Source organism: Lissotriton helveticus, chromosome 9 (genome assembly GCF_964261635.1).
Source record: "Lissotriton helveticus chromosome 9, aLisHel1.1, whole genome shotgun sequence".
Lineage (NCBI taxonomy): Eukaryota > Metazoa > Chordata > Amphibia > Caudata > Salamandridae > Lissotriton > Lissotriton helveticus.
The window spans coordinates 880,534,990-880,551,422 of NC_136070.1; the positions used below are offsets into that span (position 1 = coordinate 880,534,990).

Below are 16,433 nucleotides of genomic sequence, written 5' to 3' on the forward strand. Positions count from 1 at the left end.
CATCCCAGCACTTATAGCAGCAGAAACAGTGATAACCACTAAGCAACATTTAGGAAAAAGCCATGTTTTGAGGGATTTACAAAAAGCCAAATAGTTGGGTTCTCGACGAATGTGGAGAGGGAGGGTATTCCACAACCTGGCAGCGTTACAGGAGAACAGATGGTCACCACCTCCTGCCTTTTTTATTCTAGGAACTACAGCGAGACGACAATTGTCCGAACGTAATCCCCTGTTCAAGCAGTGGGGCAAGATAATGGGCAGATTATAGGCGGTCCATTCCCTGCTAACATCTTGTGTGCAACACAGAGAGCCTTAAACTTAATTCTCACCTGTATGGGGAGCAAGTGGAGGGTTGTAAGAGCTGGTTTCGCCTATTGGCAATTCGGTATCCGAAGGAGCAAACGTGCTGCGCAGTTTTGCACAGTCATTAGCTTGGTGATGTTAGCCCTAGGAGCTCCTACGTAGACAGCATTCGCATAGTCAAGGCGAAAGAGAATTAATGCCTGGACCATAAGTCTCTGACAAGAAAAGGTAGAAGAGGGAGAATTGCAGTATCCTAAGGATTCCAAAACAACTAGCTTCCAGTTTCAAAGCCTGCTGCCTAAAATTCAGTTTGCAATCAAGCCAGACGCCCAGACTTTTAATCTGTTTCTTAGGAGTATGAGCTGGACTAAGACAGACTGGCCATAACATTCCTACATTAAAAGGGAGAGAATTACCTAGGAGCATCAGCTCCATCTTATCTCCATTCAGTTTCAGGTATGAATGCTCGATCCACTTTGCACCTTCTCCAAACAAGAGCCTAGACCAGGCGAAGAATTATCCGAGTGATTAAGGGCAACAACGAGTTGTGTATCATCAGTGTAGGTGACAATCTGGATCCAAAACGGCCTCACTATCTCCGCTAGAGGGCTCATGTAAACATTAAACAAAGTGGGGCTCAGAGATGACCCCTGCGGGACACCACACCAGAGAGACATATATTTTGAAATAGCGTCTCCTTCAATAACCTGGAAAGACCTTTCCTCCAGAAAGGATTGCAGCCACTTCAAGGCCTCCCCAATCACCCCCACACTTCTAAGTCTCTGAATCAAAGTGTGGTGGTTAACTGTGTCGAAGCCTGCACTGAGATCCAAGAGGATGATGGCTGCAGAACCTTCCCCATCTAAGATTCTCTTGGCCTCTTCGACTACTGCTTGGAGGGCAGCTTCAGTACCCTATTGGGGACAAAATCCAGTCTGTGAGGGGTGAAGGTGACTATGAGACTCCAAAAATGGGAGAAGTGAAATGGGACAAAAATTCCCCAGGAGATCAGAATTAAGACTCGTTTTTTTTGTTGGCAGCGCCTTCACCATGGCACATTTCAATGGCAAGGGACCACTCAAGACAAGATTGAGGCATTAATCAGCTCCAATATCCCTGGGGAGACTTTTTCAAGAACTCGGTTCAGAATGATGGGGATGCTGAGTCTCTAGGCGAGCTAGGCTTTACCCGAGCCGAAATACTTCATAGAGACTGTGGGTTCATCAGAGGAATTCCCTCCAGAAAGTGCTCACTAATATGAATCATGCTGTCCAAAGATAATGAGCTCCTCAGACCAGCCACCTGGGGGAAGGAGGTATGAATGTCTTGGATTTTATTGAAAAAAACTATGCAGTTTATTGCAACAAGAGGAAGCATCACCAGAAATAACAGGAGGTGGAGATGGTTTAAGGAGATTTTTGGCAATGCAAAAAAATTTGCGAGGAGGATTTGATGCCAAAGTAATTCTTTCTTCATAATATGAAGGTTGTGCAGATTTAATTTCTCCTTTATAAATTTTAATGGCTTCCCTGTATTTCAATTAATTGACAGGGGAGAAATCCTTTCTCCAAAGTCTTTCCAATCTTTTATAGATTTGTTTAATCTCACTGAGCTTGGGGGAGTACCACGCTGTTCTGTAAGTTCCAACAGTGTAATGAATCTGCTTTTTAGGAAGGACCAGGTCTAGCAATGACCAGTGTTCCCTGTAACCTGTGCGCCTGGGCACCCGCGCACCTCAGTGACCCCAAGCGAGCAGTGTCCCGGGTGAAGCGCTCACACATCCCGGGAGAGCATTCGCATTTTTTTTTTAATTTTGTGGTTCCAGGGTCGAGTTCTAAAGCAAGTGTCTCCTGCACTTGCTACTTTTCTTTCTTAATGGGCCATGGCTGCGGGCTGATTGCGGGCCATTGTAAAAATATTCCTGTTAATTGCAGCCCAGTAGGGTGCTGCAATTAACAGGAATACATTCACAAGGGCCCACAATCAGCCCGCAGCTGCGCTTTATTAAGAAAAGGCATGCATCAAGTTCAAAAGCACGTTAAAGCGCATGTCATGCTTTTGAGCTTGCTGCATTTCTTCTGGCCCATGCGCACAGGTTACAGGGAACGCTGGTGCCCGTTGTTAACTAAAGTTACAATTAGCAAACCTAACTGAGAGAGAATGACTGCAGGAGGCAATGGAAGGCACTGGGAGCCCGACTTGCTTTTGATTGGGTTTGAAGGGAAAATACACAGGCAGTCTTCCTCTGCAGGACAGACCAGCTCTCTCCGATGTCCCGGTCCTGTCTTCTGTCTTCCGACTGTCTGAGAGCCAGCGTGGGAAAGTGAAAGAAGATGCTGATTTAAACAGACACGGTGCAAGCACTCCGAAGCATGTACAGAGTATGCTTACTAAATGTGACCCGACCTCTCAGAGTCACAGAGCTGATGATGCCTGGTCACATGCTTACTGGCACGTCCCCTACATAGGGAACTATGAGGAGAACTCCTCAATTGATTGCAAGCCCAAGGCAGTATCAGGCTTAAGGATAAATCGCCTGTGGCTGCAATCTAAATTGACAGCTGACCTGAGTCATCTGGGGAAGGTGCACGGAGTCCCTGAACAGAGGCAGGCCAGGGCTAGATCAAGGTAAGCCCTGGCTTAGCCAAAAAACTTTCATTTGAGGCCATATGCGCTGTGCGCATGTGTCAGTGAAAAAACAACCTGACGCTAGCTAAAGCGCGAGTAAAAGTGATGGCCAGAAAGGCTTCACTAATTTCCTAATTACTATTATATTATAATAGTATTTAGAAAATTGCAATGTTTATGCTGCAGGAAATAGGGGGGTGCAGCCCTAAAGCCCTAAGCAACCAGCTGCCACTGCATCCTACTGCGCAGCAATTACCAAGAATATTTTCACAGTGGCCCATAATTAGCCCTCAGCTTTGCTCTGTTTGGCTGTTCAATCAGTGCCACCACAGAGGCTGCTGGACAGTCTCAGTTTGGTGGTGCCTGCTGCCTGTTATGGCCTGTGTGTTGCAGGCGGACCACACCCTTTGGACTCAAAGGGCTTCAGCCCCCGTCTTGTGTGGCAACCCAGGATGGACAACTTCCCAGGCACACACACAGCCGCACCCGAGCATTTCACAGGTCTTTAAAAGACCATTTGCATGTTAAGGAGGCATTGTTGTTGTTTCACTCCTTCTAAGAGCCCCTGCCGCTCCACTCTGAATATTGCTTAAAGATTCAGCCCCACCCCCAAATTTTTTCTTAGCTCCCCCTGAAATTTGGGTCTAGTTGCGCCTCTGGACTGTGTTGTATGTAGCACTACGGTCTATCATCCCCTGTTGGTTCCTCCCGCCCATCGCCACATCGGTGAAATTGGATTGATGGTTGTTGTAACTTATATTTTCCTGCTGCTCAGCTAGTATGCATGAGATGTGGAATGTTGATGAATGGAATGTGAATGTGTTGTGAATGTCAGTTGAGTGAGGGCTGAGCAGCAGGACAGCTGCTCCTGATGGGGTTTCCTTTCTATCTTAACTAAATAACTTAAATAAAGTAACTTAATCTATTCTACATGAAGTATCCATCTTCTCATTGATCACAACATTTTGGCGACTTTGGGGGACTGTTCTGTAAAGAACCGACGCGTGCAACTTAAAGGAAGAAGGTTATATAAGGAAGACTTCATTGTGACCAAGGAGAGAAGGAAAAGGATAAGGAACCGGTACCACTCAAGTACTGTAAAGAGAAGAAAAGAAAACTAGAGGTAAAACACTTTGAGTTTGGATGTAAAGTGTGTGTGTAACGCGGACTGGCAAACAAACCCCATCAGTGACCCGGACACCGGTCGCCCTGAAACCAAGATTTGCCAGACTGAACTGAGAAAATCTAGTTTGAATCACCAGCAGCAGTATAGAGTATTGGTCTGCATGGTTATCGGTTTTGGGCATCGTGGCAAAGCAGAAAAGATTAGCTCTATGACTGTTGAGAGACCAACTTTTGCAAGACAGAAGTTATTGCCGCTTTGGGATTAGAAACCGAGAGGAACATTTGCATGGCAGTAGATATAGCGCTTTGAGTTTAGAAACTGTCAAAGCAAAGGAGTTAAGCGCTGTAACTGAAAACAACGAGAAATTAAGCTTTAGAAGGATAGAAGAGTTTAGCGCTTTGAGTTTAGAAACTGTCAAGGCAAAGGAGTTAAGCGCTGTAACTGAAAACAACGGGAAATTAAGCTTTGGCAGGATAGAAGAGTTTAGCGCTTTGAGTTTAGAAACTGTCAAGGCAAAGGAGTTAAGCGCTGTAACTGAAAACAACGGGAAAATGAAACTTTGACAAGACTGAAGAGTTTAGCGCTTAGTGATTAGAAGCTGTGATTGACGTATTGGCATTGTGTGGATATAAAAAAAAAAAAAAAAAAAAAGAAGAAATCGGCACTTTGGGTTTTGCGGTGATTTTGAACACTTATTTGAAAGTAAACCGAATGAAGCCTGGCTCGAGCGGAGAGGCGCGTGCCAACAAGAACTCACAGTTGAATCCCTTGGAGTGCTGCTGTGCTAGGAAGCATCTTTGGAATTCGGACGGTGTGGCAGGAAATAGAAGCGGCGTGATTACGTCGCAAGGAAACGCGGCGGACATCTTGGTAAAGGTGTTGCTAGGCAATCATACCGAAGAAGAAACGGGACTGCTAGTGAAGAATCAGTTGCTCCATGAGGAGAAAGGTGGAGCGGGATGAGGGGACAGTAAAGCCTACGCTCACGTGTACCTTTCAAACAATGACTTTCTGTTTCAAAGAATGAGAGACAGTACCTGCATGAAGGCCATATTAGACTTGCTGTTTGTTGATCGATCGGTTTTGTCTTTGAGCAACTTTGAGGATACAGCATGAAGAATCCGTGCCCGGAACAGGAAGTTGTCCCAGTGACAGACTACTTACATTTTGTTGGAACAAGTGTTACTGAAATTGACAAGCAACAGTTTAGACAAAATGCTAGGAGTGCACGAGGATGGTTGCAGACATTACAATTTTGATTCTCATGATTGTTGTGTGTGAGTTGAGATCTTATTTAGTTGTGTGTGATGAGGTTTGTTGGCAAGTATTGAGGTCACTGTGGCTTTAAATTTCTGTTCGAATCTTCAAGGATTGTTTCACAATAGGTCTGGTGTATATTTGTGGGCTGGTAGTGCCTTTGTGGACTATACTGTATATGGCCACATGATTATTTGAGGACCATGCTGTATATGGTTATTTTGTTTTGGTGTTAGTCATTGTTTCACCAAGAGTTGTTCCACAACTAGCGTTGTGTGAGAGTGTGTTTAGTTATTATGTGACTCACTAACTCATGTTGTAGTGACTACGTAGTATGTAGTCGCATGGTTGTTTGAGGACTATGTAGTATATAGTCACCCCTAGGTTGTGTCGTTTAGCTGTTGACGCTAATGTAACAAGAGTTGTTCCACAACTAGTGTTATGTGTGAGTGTGTCCAGAAATTAGGCGACTCATTAGCTCATGTTTGTGGAGACTATGTGGTATATAGTCATCCCTTAGTAAATGTTGTTTAGCTGTTGATGCTAATTTAACAAGAGTTGTTCCACAACTAGTGTTGAGTGTGAGTGTGTCCAGATATTAGGAGACTCATTAACTCATGTTTGGGGGAATATGTGGTATATAGTCACCCCTTGGTTGTGTCGTTTAGCTGTTGACGCTAATGTAACAAGAGTTGTTCCACAACTAGTGTTGTGTGTGAGTGTGTCCAGAAATTAGGCGACTCATTAGCTCATGTTTGTGGAGACTATGTGGTATATAGTCACCCCTTAGTAAATGTTGTTAAGCTGTTGATGCTGTTTTAACAAGAGTTGATTCAGCTCATGTTTGTGGAAGCTATGTAGTGTAAAACTACCCAACCATTAGTTTGAGTAAGAGTTAGTAATACTGTATATTGCCACTCATTACTTTGTTTGAGACAAGAATAAGTTATGTAAGTGCTTATTCTTAGTCTATGGAATGCACGTTGTTTCCTTATATTTGTTGTGTTAAGTTTGTTCCTTTGTGTCCTACTAGTTATGCTGGTCTGGCCAACTTGTATAATTAGCGGCATAAGGATATAGGATGAAGATAGTTGTTCTCTTCAGGAAGCAATGCAGTGAAGGATGTGCTAAAATATTTTATTTGTGTTGTCCATTTGTACTTTGGTGTACAGTTTTAATATCTTTGACTATGTGTACTAGAATGCATTTAATTGACAACTATTTTATTGCTTTATGCAATTGTACCCATAACGAAGGGAGATATGTTGTAACTTATATTTCCCTGCTGCTCAGCTAGTATGCATGAGATGTGATATGTTGATGAATGGAATGTGAATGTGTTGTGAATGTCAGTTGAGTGAGGGCTGAGCAGCAGGACAGCTGCTCCTGATGGGGTTTCCTTTCTATCTTAACTAAATAACTTAAATAAAGTAACTTAATCTATTCTACATGAAGTATCCATCTTCTCATTGATCACAACAATGGTCATAGTAGTTAACCTACTTAATACATAGATACTTTTGGGGAGTTTGTTTTAAAACCAGGACATGGACAAAGGAGCATGTTGGGTTTTAAATACATTGGATTCTTTTTTTTTTTTTTTTTACGGTGACGGGGACGTGTAGACACAGTACTGTGCACTGCCCGAGGCACAGAGATAGAGACAGATAGAGACAGAGACAGGGACAAACTGACTGATAGAGACCAACAGAGGCAGAGACAGATAGAGACAGAGACAGATAGAGACATATAGAGACTGAGCCAGATAGAGGCAGAGACAGATAGAGTCAGGGGAAGACAGAGCTAGATAGAGGCAGACAGGGACAGACTGACCGAGGCAGAGACAGATAGAGGCAGAGACAGATAGAGGCTGGGGCAGACAGAGCTAGATAGAGGCAGAGACAGACTCACAGAGGCAGAGACTGATAGAGGTACCGACAGAGGCGGAGATAGATAGAGGTAGAGCCAGACACAGGTAAAGAGCGATAGAGACAGAGAGAGAGAGACAGAGGGAGAGACAGAGAGAGAGACAGAGAGAGAGAGACAGAGTGAGAGATAGAGGTAGGGACAGATAGAGGCAGAGACAGACAGAGACAGATAGAGGCAGAGACAGACAGAGACAGATAGAGGCAGAGACAGACTGAGATAGAGACATACACATAGACAGACAGAGATAGAGACAGGGAAAGAGAGACGGAGAGGGAGACAGAGGGAGGGAGACAGACAGGGACAGAGAGAGACAGGGACAGATAGATACAGGGATAGACAGAGACAGACAGAGGCAAAGACAGACAGAGATAGAGAGGCATAGAGAGGGAGACGGAGAAGGGGACAGAAGAAGACAGAGGGAGGGAGATGGAGGGAGAAAGAGAGAGACAGAGGAAGGGAGACAGAGGGTGACAGAGAAAGGGAGAGGGAGGGAGACAGAGATAGGTAGACAGATAGAGGGAGACAGAGAGAGGGAGGCATAGGGAGTCAAGGGAGACAGAGGCAGTTAGAGGGAGGCAGACAGAGGGAGACAGACAGAGGGAGATAGAGGGAGGGAGGGAGATACGCTCAGAATGGGTTATTCTAGCCCTCAATGAGTGACACTTGGCAGGGCTATGTATGGCAGTCATTAGGGCACAAATATGTGAAAGTGGGCTTCTGAGAAGTACACATAATAAGGTAACATGCTAATTAGCAGTGCAAGGGCTTCTTTTGACTACTGGCTGGTTGTTAGGCTCAACTAAAGAACCAGTGGAAGTCAGGAACTCCAACTGATAGACAGGGAAAGACAAAATGTTCGGTCTTGTTACAAGTGGCCTGTACGATACACAATGAATATTTATCTTTAAGATACTGGGCTCATCTAGACAGAGAGGATTCTGTTGCAGTTGTGAGCCCTGGATATTTTGGGGTTTGTTTAAATAAACGTGAATGTGTGTAAAGATGAGTTCTATGCTCTTCTTATGAAAATAAAAGGTATCTATTGCAGAGAGAAAACATTCCTCAAAACATTCCTCAATCTATGTATTCCAGTCTTAGGCTACGTCATCTTCAATAGGTAAGCTAGACAGATAGTCTGCCCTACATTTCTTCCCTCATGGAATATATTCAATTGTGAATGTGAATTCTAAAAGTTTGGCAGACAATCTCGCTATGCTTGCTATTGTACGTTTCATCTTTTTTCCTGATAAAATGTCATTAAATGTTCGGTGATCTGTTTTCAACACAAAAGTTCTTCCCCTCAGATATTGTTTAAAGTTTTCCACAGTCCATACACATGCAGGAAGTTCTTGCTCAGTAACTAAATATTTATGTACCACTGGATGTAAAGTCCTTGAAGCAAACCATATAGTGTTCTCATTTTTATCTTCCCTTGTGATATTACGGCCCTTAAATCATATTCACAAGCATCCACCATCGCAACGGTCTTTCTCCCTTCCACAAATAGTTGCAAAGCTGGAGCTTTTTGGATTTCCTGTTTTATGTTTTGAAATACCTCTTCACATTCATTACCATTCAAATGCAGCTAAGTTTCTTTAAAGTGATGTAAACGTTTTTCAAACTTTTGGCATAGAATTCACACATGCCTAAGAAGGACATACATTGCTCTTTATTCTTTGGATCTGGGGCTTCTACTATACTTCTAACTAGGCCAGGTTTGGGTTTAAGTCTCTGCTCCAAAACAATGTGTCCTAAATACTCTATTTTGGTATGCTTTAAAACACATTTGTCCATCCTTAATGTTACAACACTCTGCTCCACGATGCTCAAACCCTCATCCAGAACAGCATTATGCTCTATCTCATTTTTAGATAAAATTAGGATGTCGCCCTGAAAAATGACTACATGTGGATTATACTGTTACATTTCTGACAATACTCTCTGATACACGGCTGCCGCAAATGCCAGACCAAAAGGAAATCTGCAAAATTGAAAAAAACCATCAGGGTAACAAATGCTGTTAGATGGCATGATTGAACATCTAATTCTACCTGATGATAGGCATCTTTTAAGTCTAAATTTTGTGAATTTCCTCTATCTTTTCGTGAGTAGTTTTTGGCCCTTGTACCTATACCCTCTGTATACTATTCTTGCTAGAACGTGTTGGTTATATCCAGAGTACCCTTCACTATTGGCCTTGAAACTACCTTAACTACTGTGTAGCATTTCATCGCCCTTAGCCCAGACATAATTCGTAGAGCCACCTTAAAAAGTATAAATGGATTAGGTTGTATGAGTGAGTGAATTTGGAATTGAATGAATGTAGATGTGTCCACTTTCACCGAGGTCCAATAGGTGTGACCTTCTACTTCTCTATTTAGGGAAGTGTCCTTATTAGGGAGTGACCTTTTGATATCAGAGCCTTGACTAACCTATAATGTTAAAGAAGATAACTAAAAGAGAAGATGCGGTTAGACACATGTATTGTATTAAACCTGTAAGTGAATGGTTTACTGAAAATAGTTTTTTTATTCACAGCCTGTGTGTTCCCCTCCCTGATTGTACACCTCCGCCCTGAAGAAGGTGCGGCCTATTTTGGCCAACACCGAAACGCGCGTCGGCGCAATCTCTATGGATGGCAGTTCTTTAGTTCTTGCTAAACTTTTCTCTACCAGCTCTGCCTTCTTATTCCATCTCCAGCTCTTGCAACCACTTTCCATCAACCGTTGCAGGCGCAGTTGTACTTGTATGAGAGTATGTATGAATGAATGAGGAAATGAATGAATATCTGAGTGATGATGTATATATGAAATTCCCCTGAGTGTACGGGAGTGTGAGGAACATCCTTGTGTGTCGTATCTACTTCCCCAACATCCCTGGTGGGATATGCCTTTTTTCCCCCTTTTTTTGTTTTAAAGTTCATCAAATATTAGCTTGAAATGTCCTTATATGTGTGGGAAGAAAAACTGTGTTAAAAAATAAAAATAGCATGTACTAAAATAGCACTGGTGAAGTCTTTGGCTCTGAGTTTCATGTTCACCCCATTTTTAACTGTTTGGATCCTGTAAGGGACCCCTGATATCCTTGTGGCAGGGTTATTTTTGTTCTATTTGATATGTTCTAATCCCCTCTTTTCCTGCCCACATCCTAAAATCCCATTGGGGAACCTCCTTCTATTATACAAATTTTGCGAACAAGCTGGAACAACCAATGTTGGATACCAAATCCTCCTTGGTAATGGAAAACTATCAACACAGATTGCTTGATTCAACATCTTCTTAATTCAACACACATTTTTACGTCTCCAATATTTGTCTTTGCTAGAACTATTGGAGAAGCCAGAGCTTGCACTTTTTCAATGATGCCTTGTTCAGATAAATCTTTCAACACTATTGAAGAAATCTTTCTTAGCACTTAGTGGTACATTATGCAACTTATGCTTAATGGGTACTGTATTTTGCTTTACTCCAATAGTGTGAGTATAGCCTATGATTTGTCTTAAATGGTCTTGAAATAATTTCTTAAATTTCTCCTCCCAAACCTCCTTGACTGCCATTACTCATAAGTAAATTTACCTCTTTCTTGTCAATAAACACAGGTTTGTCCCAATCAGGTTTAATAGTTAAATTAAAGTCTGGTAGGCGTACCCAACTGAGGACCTTGATACCTTTTTAGTCACAAAAACCTTACCCTCAAAGACTTACCCAACACTAAAATGGAAGCCCAACAATACCCAAGTAGATCTATTTTCCTCCCTTCAAAGGTTACTGTTGAAACATGGGGAGGGGGCAACATCGTTTTGTCACATAACGAATTGTATTTGTCTTGAGGAACAATGGTAAAGCATACATCTATGTCTACCAGAAGTTTAGTTTAATCCTCATCAATCAAAACTTCAATATATTCCTTGTAAATAAGGCCCCAAATATAGCTTAAGTCGTTTAACATTCCACTTTCATACTTATTACAAAGAGATCAATCTTTGTCTGCAATGTTCTCAAATACATGCCTTCAATGCGGAGTTCATAGGCATTCACATGCAATCACCCGCGGGTTTTGAAGCAAATCGTTATTTGAAAGGAACTACAGACAGGGAGTTGCTCCAAAATCGTGTGCATCGCTAATTCAGGCTTATGAGGGAAAAGGATTTAATTTCTCCTCTTATTTTTTTCTTTTCTATGTGTGCTGCATTCTGTACAACATATAAGAGAAAAGCATAGTTTTTGTAGTGAATAGTACTTTTTTAACCCAGTTACCTTTGCACTATAGAGCAAAAGTTCCTGGGTAGTTACATGGCATCTACAAGTACACCAGTAGAACTGCACCACTTCTAAATGAATGCAGCACATTTCTGATCTCTGCCATTCACACAACACAGAGCAGCAACTGTAATTGTTGTGCTGATCTGTATTGCACTGTGTTGCGTGATCTCTACATTTCTATGTTGCCAGTCTAGGAAGTGTGATGTAGTAATAATAACAAATGTGTCATTAGTGTGCGTTGCTTTTAGGGCATAGTAATTAAACACATCCTAGTGAAACACAGCAACGGTACCAAATAAAGAATCCCTTGCTTGGTAAAGATATACAAAACAAAGTAATAATGTTTTCCTATCAAGCTCACAATCTTATTTAAGCCTTGAGGTTACCTTTCCCCAAATAGAGCTCCAAATGACAAATCCATCAACAAGCATATTCAGTAAGGTATGAAACTCCTCATCTTCATAGTCATACCGTTCACCAAAAATGACAGAATATATGACATTGGCAGCAGCTGGATCAAGGCCAATAGATGGCTCACAGAGACCCCCTAGTAAATTGAAAGAGAAACATGATTATTCTGGTGGTACTGTGGGAATTATGGATTTCAAAAAGGTCAGCATGATAATTGCTGAGAATGTTTTTGCAGAAATGTGTCTCTAATTACAATTCGAAAAACTTTCTGTAATATGATTTTAAACATCCATATGCAAAGGGAACCATAGTCCATGTGCCATCCATATAGATACATTAATCAATACACAATCTATACAGATATATTTGCATAATGATATCATCCAGAAAGGTTATGGCAAATACACACAATTCACAGTGGCTTCTCATTTTAGGCTGACATTTTGAACTATACCTGCGGGGGAATAAAAATAGGGGTGGGCAAAGTAGTCAATTTTAATCTTTAGTTATTACATATATTTCTTATGAGAATTTTTTTTTATCCCAACCTCCAAACTTTCAGCATTTGTTCTTAAGTGCAAATGGTGGGACCTTTGTGCCCGACATAGAGATAATTGAGAATGTAATTTTTTTTACTGTGTTTAATGCATGTTGTTTGCCATTGTCTTAATGACAGGTCAAAAGAGCACTCTCCACTTGGAGCCGGCTGACTCAGAGATTGAGTGGAGTGGGAACGGGGAGCTGGGCTAGTGGTTCGTTCAGATATGTGCAGTCCTCTATCTCTACGGACATGGCTGAGCATGCGCATCCCCTCAGCTCTTTGAAAGCAGAGTTATTCCGTAGCCCCTGGTAATACAAATTGAGGCTAATAGCGGTAACAGACCGCATCTAAAACCAAATGTCCGGTGGCCAAGATGGTGATCGGGTAAGACAAGTGTAGTTTGTCTTCCCGCTCCCATCTGCCTGACGAGCCACTATTTGCCGCCAAAACTAGCTGAAAGTCCTCATGAAGGATTGGGACAACAGCAAGGATGCAGGGGGTGACTTTTCCTGAGTGCGGAGGGCAAGGAGAAGTTGAAATAGGCAGCCGGGGCAGATCCTGCAAGCTGCAGACAAAGATGGCGGTGCCACTCCCACTATGAGATCATACGGCAGAGCACAGGATGATCGGCAGTGACAATGACAGTCACAATACAGCAGCCCGGAAACCCCAGATGACAACGTCAAGATCCGAGGAAAGAGAACACTGGCAGCATCAGAGCTAGCGCATGAGAGACTGAGAAGTGGAGAATCCAAGCCAGCGTTACCTGTGATAGTAAGCAAGGCGGGAGGTGAGCGGCCGCATATAGCTTCATATTTGGCGATCAGAGCTGCAGCGCGGGAACAGAAGGGCCCAGAGGAAAATAAAGAGGCGGACAGGGACGGAGCAAGTGTCCTGGTTAGTGGAGAGGCCTGTGGAGCTGTGATTTAAAAGGCGGGCCAGGCTGAAGGGTAACACACTGTGAGTCTGGGGCTAGGAAATACGATGAACCCCAACAGTGATGTCCAGGCATTACAGTAGTACTGGGTCATTGCAAATACCGAAAGAAAAGGGGATAGTGCAATGCATGCATGACGGCCCAGGATATTAAAGACGGGGCATATGACAGGAGTGCTAGGGGACGCCTGGGTCTTGGAGACCGTGGGCTGGTTCAAGGGAGTGGAACCCCAGGAGACTGAGGAATCGGCTACCATAGGAGGATGAATAGGGCCGGTTCTACGAATAGAAGAGCATAGAGGAGTCAGGGAGATTGGTGACATCTAGAAGGATCCAGCCCAAAAGGCGATCCCAAAGCTTATCTAAAGTCCTGGCACGGGATGCTAGGATTGGTGATGGAACCAGCGGACAACAGAGTTAATTGGCCTGTGGAGGACCCAGGCCTAGAAAGCTGTTGGACACTGCTAACGCATAAAAGGTGATCCTGCCTATAGACCGACAAGGGGGACCCCCCTCAGGGGGTTGACGAAGTGGAAAGAAAAGAGAGGTAGAAGGAAGCGCGTCAGCAAAGAGGATCAATGGCCAGCATGGCGGTGGGGAGAGGGAAAAACACTCAAAGATATGCTGACTAAGGCCCCATAACAAGCTCGTCATGAGCACACGAGAACCGTGGCTCATGACGTGCTGAGCTCGTCACGAGCGTCGGAGGGGTTAAATCACCTAACTACAATGTCACTTTAATCTTAAATGAAGGTCTTGTGTGGTTGCAGGTTCCTGCGTTTGGCCAGGCGTGGTGCCTAACCTCCTCCATGCACTCAACCCTCCACTGTCTGCAGCCTTCAGTTGTACACAATAGAAGGTTGGGTGCTGAGAATGGCCTCACATCCTTTGTACCGTAATACTGTGGAAGCCTGTCTGAGGATGGGAAGGCCAAGCTGGGTTCAATGAGACTACCGTGGTAGCCATGATGTGAATGTTTTTTTGGTACCTGGATGGACCAATCTGGGCTCACTCACCATCAGGAGTTCTGGAGTTTAGAGTGTTCCTATCCTGTTGCCTTATATTTTAACAAATTCAAGACATGCGGAACTAGTACCCAGGGCCTGCTTCAGCGCTGGTGGTGCCCAGTGGGGCAACAAATTTTGGCGCCCCCACACCTAATTACCGCCTCCTCCGATTCCCTCACTTTCACGGGGCAAATGTGCCCCTCATCTCGCAAATCATAAACTCTGCATCCTCACTTGAGGTCAGCGCCCCCTTGACAGGCCATAGCAGGTAATAGGTGCCAACAAGGGAATTTATTTGCAATGAGCTTATGTAAATATAGAATTACTTAAAGGGTTAGTCCATCTGGAACGAACACCAATTTGTCATTAGACAACTTCAACCAATGAACTTGATAAGCACAAAAAACACAGGAGATCCTAATTCTTTGAAAGTAAAATTTGTTTATGTATAGCAATAATTAAAAAGGAGTACAAACACATGAATTGAATCCGCAAAGTATCATGAAAGGAAGTGAAATCAAATTATCCTAACAATTCATGACCAACAACTATTCCAAGAGAATATAACACAGCAAATCTCCTAAATATATGTTGCAAGAGAATAACACAGTTTCTCCGGAATAGAAGTCAGATTTAACGTTTCAGTCTTGTGGCTTCAGTCCTTCAGACCATCTTCAGGACAATGCTATTTGCTAAAAAAGACTCTTATGTTGATAATGGAATGTGGGCAAAAACCATGAGATGGATCAATGGTTATAGCTGTCAATTTTGACACTGACGTCTATGGGGAGTACATATTTTCAAAGTCAGCGGAAACATTCGTATCAAGCGGGAGAGCAATCAACCATACGTTGTATATCTTTAATTATTCAGGTAAAGCGTGAAGACCAGCATTGCGTGAAGACCAGCGTCAGTCCGGAAATCAGGGCAATAGGCACCAGTGCCAAAAGCGGCTGCACCGGTCGCACTGCCCTAAAGCTGGCCCTGCTAGTACCCAAGTCCTGTAATTGCAGCTGCAACCTTTTCCTTCAAGTTAGGGCAAGCCAATCAGAGCCAGTACTAGTCCGATGGCACCAAAAAGGCTGATAGGAGAAAAAGCTCTCTCTGGTAATCAAAAACACAAATATTTTACATTTATGGTTCCACCGGAGTCCCACAAGACTCCTGCTGGACCAACCGTCCAGATATAGGTATAATCAACAAAGTTATAGGGGCAGATTTATGAGTTCTGGCGCATCTCTGCAAATCAGCAGGGATGCGCCAGAACTGATGCGTCACACAATTCCCTCCTTGCGGCACCACAGATGCGCCGCATTTACAATGCGGTGCACCATGGTGCAAGGAAGGGCAGATGCGTGACGCATCTTGTGGTGTATGGGCGGCGCATTGCTGGAGTAGCGTCGCAAGTGCGACGCAACTCCTGCAATGAAGAGGCCACCCATACATAACGTGGTGCGTCACTCCTTACGCCTGCTTCAAGCAGGCATTAGGATTTGACCCAGCAGCGTCGTAAAACTGACTCAGTGAAATCTTGTAGATTTCACTGCGTCAGTTTTACGGGGCTTTCCTACGAGGGAACGCCCACCCTGTGACAAAACGCCCACATGAAACCTGACGCAGGTTTCATGTGGCGCAGGGCTTTACAACGTGACGCATCTGCCTAGATGCGTCACGTTGTAAATAGGTCGCAGGGATGCGCCACGTTTCCACGCCGTTGCGTGACGCAACAGCGGCGTAAACGTGGCGCAAGTCCAACATAAATCTGCCCCTTAGTTTATAGCATCTGTACAAAATAAGGCACATTCACGCACTGTAGTGCAAACATTTAAATCCACTAAAAACTAAAACTAAATCCACTAAAAACCATGTCTTGTTACTATCATAGTTTAGTGAATTTCACATATAAAAACCTGCTTAACTGCCTCACAAACTGCATGTTAGAATGCATTTACAAAAACATGACATGAAGAAAAAATCTCTTGTAGTTGCGAGGCCTGTTCAATTCTATTTTACCTTTCTGCACAATATGCACA

General features: G+C 43.4%; 1 protein-coding gene across 1 annotated transcript in view; it reads right to left on the minus strand.

Annotated features, from left to right (window-relative positions):
* The window catches only part of LOC144781949 (cytochrome P450 2G1-like), a 436,288-nt gene that overhangs the window by 337,764 nt on the left and 82,091 nt on the right, over window positions 1-16,433 (minus strand). The window contains exon 4 of the mRNA XM_078661040.1: window positions 11,892-12,052. Within this exon, the coding sequence (XP_078517166.1) occupies window positions 11,892-12,052 (161 nt within the window). The remainder of the gene's footprint in view (window positions 1-11,891; window positions 12,053-16,433) is intronic.